Below are 5,615 nucleotides of genomic sequence, written 5' to 3' on the forward strand. Positions count from 1 at the left end.
GGGGCTAGAGTCTGGAGAGGCAGAGCCGCGGGCAGCAGGTGCCCGCTCTGGCATGCCTGGGGCCCGAGCTCCGAGCGAGGGGCCCCCGCGGCAGCAGGGCTCACCGCCCCCCCACGGAGCATGGGCGGCTCTGCCAGCGAGGTGGCTGCTGCTCTGTGTCAGACACAGACGTGCGGCGAAGCTGTCAGAACTCCCTGTCCCCACCCAGGGCTTGGCAACCACACAGGGATGAGGCCCAGGACCGAGTGATTTAGCGCTCGCTTGGGGACACGCAGCCACCCGCCAGAACTGCATCTACTGGCCACCTCTGACACCGTCCGCAGCTCCCTGCGGCCAGGCCCCGGACAAGCTGTGCGACCACGTGGCAGGGAAGGACACGGCCGCCTTCGCTCAGCGCCCGAGGACTGGTTTTTGTCTTTGACTTCACAGACAGCTTAAAGTTGTTAAGGAAAAACATTTTATTAAACATATCCTGCTCGCTTCCAATGAAATGAGTAATTTTTCACTTACAGTGGTGTCCAATGTTTGTCTTCTGCTCTTTTTTTTTTTTTTTTTTCCTTTTAAAACCAGCACCAAACGTCAAACAAAAATACCACGGGTAATGTAAGTTAACTAATGAAAACTATATACATTTGACTCTGAAGAAAAGAGAACAAAGGAATGATATTATTGGCATCGAGGATCTTTCTCTGTGTTCTGATAAAAATCAAGCCACCGTCAGCTGAGAGAGTTTCATTCGCACCAATGAAAGTAGCACCATAAGGTCATAAGACTCCGTAGCTGGTAACACATCTGTGCCACCGAAAGGTACAGTACTTGAGTGACAGTATACAGGGCATTGTTAACAACGAAGAAACCATCGCTGCTAGAATCACAGGGCTTCCATGTCCTCTGAACGAAGCGGAACAGGAGTGTCACGATGGCTTCAGCGAAATCAGTCACCTCCTGGGCATCGGCGTGAGCGAACGGGCTTGGAAAGACGTGGGCTTCGGCGAACGCTGGCGTGTTTAACCATAACGGCATCGATCATTTGCATTCTGAGGGCGGGAGGCCCTTGGCAGGGGCGTCCGGTTGATCCAGTCAAGGTGGCCGGGGAGCAGGGGAGGCGTGGACCCAGGCGCTCCAGCGAGCACGGCCACCCCGGCTTCCTGAGCTGGCTGCCCGGCTCTGTCCGTCTGTGATGAAGTACAGAACGTTTGGGGCTGGGAGAAAACTGAGCCCTAGCTCCCCGAGATTGAAGGGTTTTGTGGAAACGGGGCTCTGGGGAGGCTGCTGGTGGCGACACTGCGGGGTGGGTGGCTCCATCCTCTCGGCTCCCTCCACCTAAGGAGGTGTCTCCACGCTTCTCTACGTAAAGCCCCCGCCGCCCCTACCGCTTGTCTGCCTCCGGGGTAGTAAAAATCCCAAACCAACGCACGGCCCACGAGGCAGGCTCTGGATGGCGGAGAGGTGGTGATCGTTTTTCTTTCTTCCGGGTATAAACTGACCCGAAAGTTGTGACATCAAAAACACAAACGCAGATACATAAACACAGCACCAATAAATCAAGAAGCACGTGGACGTGACCCCATGGAGAACAGCCTAAGTGACAGCCCTCTGCGATAACGGAGGGGGCCGTGGGCTTCTCATGGCGACGTCCTTGGTCCCTGGCGCCCCTGGGAACGCCCACCAACTTGCTCAGCAAAACAGATCTCCTGGTATCCAGGGTCCCTGTTCCCAGGCTGGGGTCCCATCTTCCCAGCGCCCGGAGCGGGCAGGGTCCTTACACCTTCTGTGCTCTCAAAGAGGTCACTCTCGTCATCTCTTCGGGCTCCAGAGAGGGCACAGCTCTGTCATGAGGGCGGGGGGGTCGGACCGCAGCAGGGAAAGGCCTTCTGCGGGCTTTTCCGAGTGTCACTCTTGCCCCACGAAGAGGAGGGGTCAGTATTGACAGCAGGACAAGGTCTGGGCTACAGGGAGGCTTGGTGGGCGTGCAGTGATCCCGGAGGAAACCTGTCCCGTGACGGGCGAAGCAGCCAGGACTGAGCTAGCGTCGCCAGAGGTTCTAATCAACTGCAGAGAGGCGGTCAAGGTCAACGGGAAGCCATCTGCAAGGTGCAAAGCTTTATGAAGTGCGAGCTGGAGCAAAGGTCCCCAGAAGGCACACGGAACTGTCCTGAGCGCTCCCCTTTACGCCAGCAAGCAAGCCCATGGCCAAGTTCGCACGCGTCCTGCTCTCGCTCCCCTGCGTGGCGGACATCTGAAAATTAGATGCCTCCCCAGTGCCAAACCTTTCCGGAATATTCTCTCCACGTGGGTGGTGTGCGGCATTTCTTGGCCCTGGTCTCCTCAGTGGCTTATGCAGATTCACTTCCGGGGCAAGTGCGTTCAGTGATGGGCAGAGAGGCAAAGTGTTGACTTCTGTGATGTCACAAAGGGCTCCAGCAGCCAGGCCCTCTCAGGAGAAGCCACCAGCAGAGGCTGGCTGGCATCTGTCCTCCCTGCCAGGGTGTCGCTGGCTTTCAGGATAAAGCCCGATTTCATGTCGAATGTCTCACTTTGGGATATTCGCCCCCATGGTACATCAAGCACCGGGATTCAAACGTCAGAGGAAATCCAAGACAGAGGCACTCGGGGACGTGTCTCTCTTTCGACAGTTGTCGGAAGTGTTCCTTTTGAGGTACACGGAACCTCAGAAACCGTGATTATTGTGGGACTCGTGCCTATTTTTTCCTTATTGTAGAAAGCCATCCAGTGGCCGTTAACAATATATTAAGTATAAAAGCACTAATGGCAAACGTCAAGTTCACGCTCAAGTTCTACGGGATCGGATCTGGGGGACGGCCTTGTGGGTGAGCGGTGGCGTGCTTTCGGGGGTCCCGGCCGCAGGACTCCTGTGCTCTCGGGTGGGCGGGCTTTCAACCAGCCACGATGTCAGGAGGCGGACCTTGCACTGGAGAGTCGCGGGACCGCGGAACCGCATGTCATGAGCTTGGTGACGGCGGTGACGGTGGCTGGCGCATCTTGTTGGCATAGAAGTCCCTACAGGTCTGGCAGCAGCGCTGGTACCACCGCATGTCCTGACAGAGGTTCTTTTCTCGGATGACCCGACAGTACACTGTCCACTGGTCCCGTGTGCATTTGTAGGTCAGAGCGGCTAAGGGGACAGTGGAGAGAAAAAGCCCAGGATTATGGGGGGCACAGGGAGATCACGATGCATGCACAGAGGGCCTGTGGCCTGACGCCCTCAGAGGCCGCCCTCACCAGGTGACCCTGGAGCCTGGCACAGACTGAGGAAGCCACGTCCCCTGCCAGGGCCACTGCGGATGCTGCTTTCCTACATGAGGACCCTGACCTCTGGGCAGAGTTTGGTGACCTGGCTGTCTCCTCCGAGCGAGGGTGCGACACACTCTGCTTCTGAGCTAAGTGGCGCTTACTGTTGTTTTGTGGTGGAAGGTGTCACCGCTGTTGGCATTTATGAAACAGAGTGGCACTGGGCAGTGAAGATCAAGGCGCTCACAAAAGCACGAGGTCACAGCACAAGCAAATGACTCAAATCTTTAGGGTCTTGGATCTGCGAAGAGGGCGTCCTGACTGAGGGTGGTCTCTGGAAGATATGGGGCGGGGGGCGGGGGAGACTCGTGCATGCGACAGCGGGGTTGAGCCTGGCGAGCTCTAAGACCCCCCCAGGGAGGTCACCTAGAAAGCCCCTGAGGCTGGTGGCATTCCAGCGTCAGGGAAAGGGGCTTCGGTGGGAACACACTTCGTGGGGATTTCTGCTCGGAAAAGCAGCAGCTCTGTTCACAGATGTCATCGGACCGGTGTCAGACCTTTTTCTTCTTCTTCTTCTTCTGGTGCCACTGCCGGCCGGGGACATGGCCTGCTAGAGGGCCGCTCTGGAGCGCTCAGGGCCAAACTGCTTACGCGAAAGCTCCCTACCCTTAAAGGCGCCACCTGTCAACACCTCTGTTTTCTTCTCCAGCGTCGGCTGAAGAACACATCCCCTCTGCGCAAGTCACCAAGTCCTCATGAATGACACCCCCAGATCCTTCGCTGTCAGAAGAAAGCACCTCCCTTGGTCCCCCTCATGCACAGGAACCCCGAAACATTTGAGGAACGCTCTCCCGTGCCCCCCTTTGTTGGCGGAGGGGCTAGTGGGATACTAGGGCTGTGTTTAAGGCCACAGTCTGCAAACATCTTACGCACGACAGGGAATGAAATTCTATCTCTGAAACCTCTCTCCATTTTGTCGGACAGAACCGACAAATGGCAGCTCCCTCCGGGATTCAAATAAGGCTCCAGGAGGGGGGCTTTCCAGCCTAAAGGACCCGGCCGCCAGCGGGGACTGGCTGGCCGGGGGACAGAGAACCTCTCCGAAGCTGGGGCCAGCAGAGGCACTCACCGAGGCGAGGCGAGGTGATGGTGTTCACATTGATCTTGTCGTTGCAGACCTCCTGGTAGCACTGTCTGTAGGCTGCTGGCTTTGAGAGGGCAGGACACTCGTTGCCGTGGCGCCCGGTGACCTTGTGCATGCACTGTACCACGCGGGACTGCAGGCCCTTCCCACAGGTCGACGAGCACTGCCAGAGACAGGGACAGCCTGAGCTGGGGGCCTGACCTGGCCTGGGGGGCTGTGACGGTGACCCCACGATGTGGCTGCCCTGGGCCCGGCCCCTGTATGTCGTTCTCAGGTGCTTGAAATAACTGTAGGACAAGAGGGCTCGGCTGTGCCCCGGCTGCCTGATGGAACCGTTTCAAGATGCTATTTCTGACCGTGTGGGTCTCTCCACCTTTCGCTTGGAGCCCTAACCCTCAATGGCATGGCATTTGGAGGTGGGCCTTGGGGAGCGAATTAGGTTTAGATGAGGCCTGGAGGGTGGGGTTCCCATGATGAGATCAGGGTCCTCGTAAGCAAAGGAAGAGACGCCAGAGCGCTCTCTGTGTCCACCACGTGAGGACACAGCAAGAAGGCAGGTGTCTGCAAGCCAGGAAGAGCACCCTCGCCGAGAACCCTGACCTCGGACTTCTCAGTCTCCAGAACTGTGAGGAATAAATGTCTCGTTTAAGCCGCCCGGTCTGCGTATTTTATTATAGCAGCTTGAGCTAAGACAAGATAATTGCCGAAACATTACTTTACGCTGGCAGCATGTCACCTCCCAGCCCTCAGCCCTGTCGCAGGCAGAAGAGCTGGGCTTTGACATTCTTGAGACGCTGGCCAGGGTGGCTGCTTGGCGTCCTGTCAGGACTGGCCTGATGACCGCAGGGGTCTCCCCGGCACTTAGAGCTGCGTCAGGCTCCTGGTCTCTGCCCAGCCCCGTGTGTGGAGAGGCGCCCTGTGATGACCGGGGGTGAATTTCCCACGAGACTGGCGGGCTAAGGCTCAGAGTGAAGTACGTAGAGAAAATGAAGACGTGCAACCTGTCTCGCCTCACAGACCCACGGCCGGATGTGGCTCGCAGGCTTAGTTTAGACACCTGATTCCTGGTGACTGACCCTCCAGCACCCGCAGACCTGCGTTTGCTCAAACCAGGCTAATGGAGTTCAACGGGCCATCCCAAGCTCCCGAGGGGCGGACTGCACTTCACCACGTGGAGCTGCCAGCTTGCTGCTCCCTGTCCGGTTCTCTTAAATAAGCG

General features: G+C 57.5%; 1 protein-coding gene across 1 annotated transcript in view; it reads right to left on the reverse strand.

The window, feature by feature from the left end:
• Positions 1-440: 440 nt before the first annotated feature.
• Positions 441-5,615, reverse strand: part of LOC105290273 (A disintegrin and metalloproteinase with thrombospondin motifs 17-like) — a 30,577-nt gene continuing 25,402 nt past the window's right edge. The window contains exons 4-5 of the mRNA XM_011357314.2: positions 4,382-4,559; positions 441-3,136 (exon numbers count right to left, since the gene is read on the reverse strand). Coding sequence (XP_011355616.1) covers positions 2,964-3,136; positions 4,382-4,559 — 351 coding nt within the window. The 3' untranslated portion in view covers positions 441-2,963. The remainder of the gene's footprint in view (positions 3,137-4,381; positions 4,560-5,615) is intronic.

Source organism: Pteropus vampyrus, unplaced genomic scaffold, assembly GCF_000151845.1.
Source record: "Pteropus vampyrus isolate Shadow unplaced genomic scaffold, Pvam_2.0 Scaffold34, whole genome shotgun sequence".
Classification (NCBI taxonomy): Eukaryota; Metazoa; Chordata; class Mammalia; order Chiroptera; family Pteropodidae; genus Pteropus; species Pteropus vampyrus.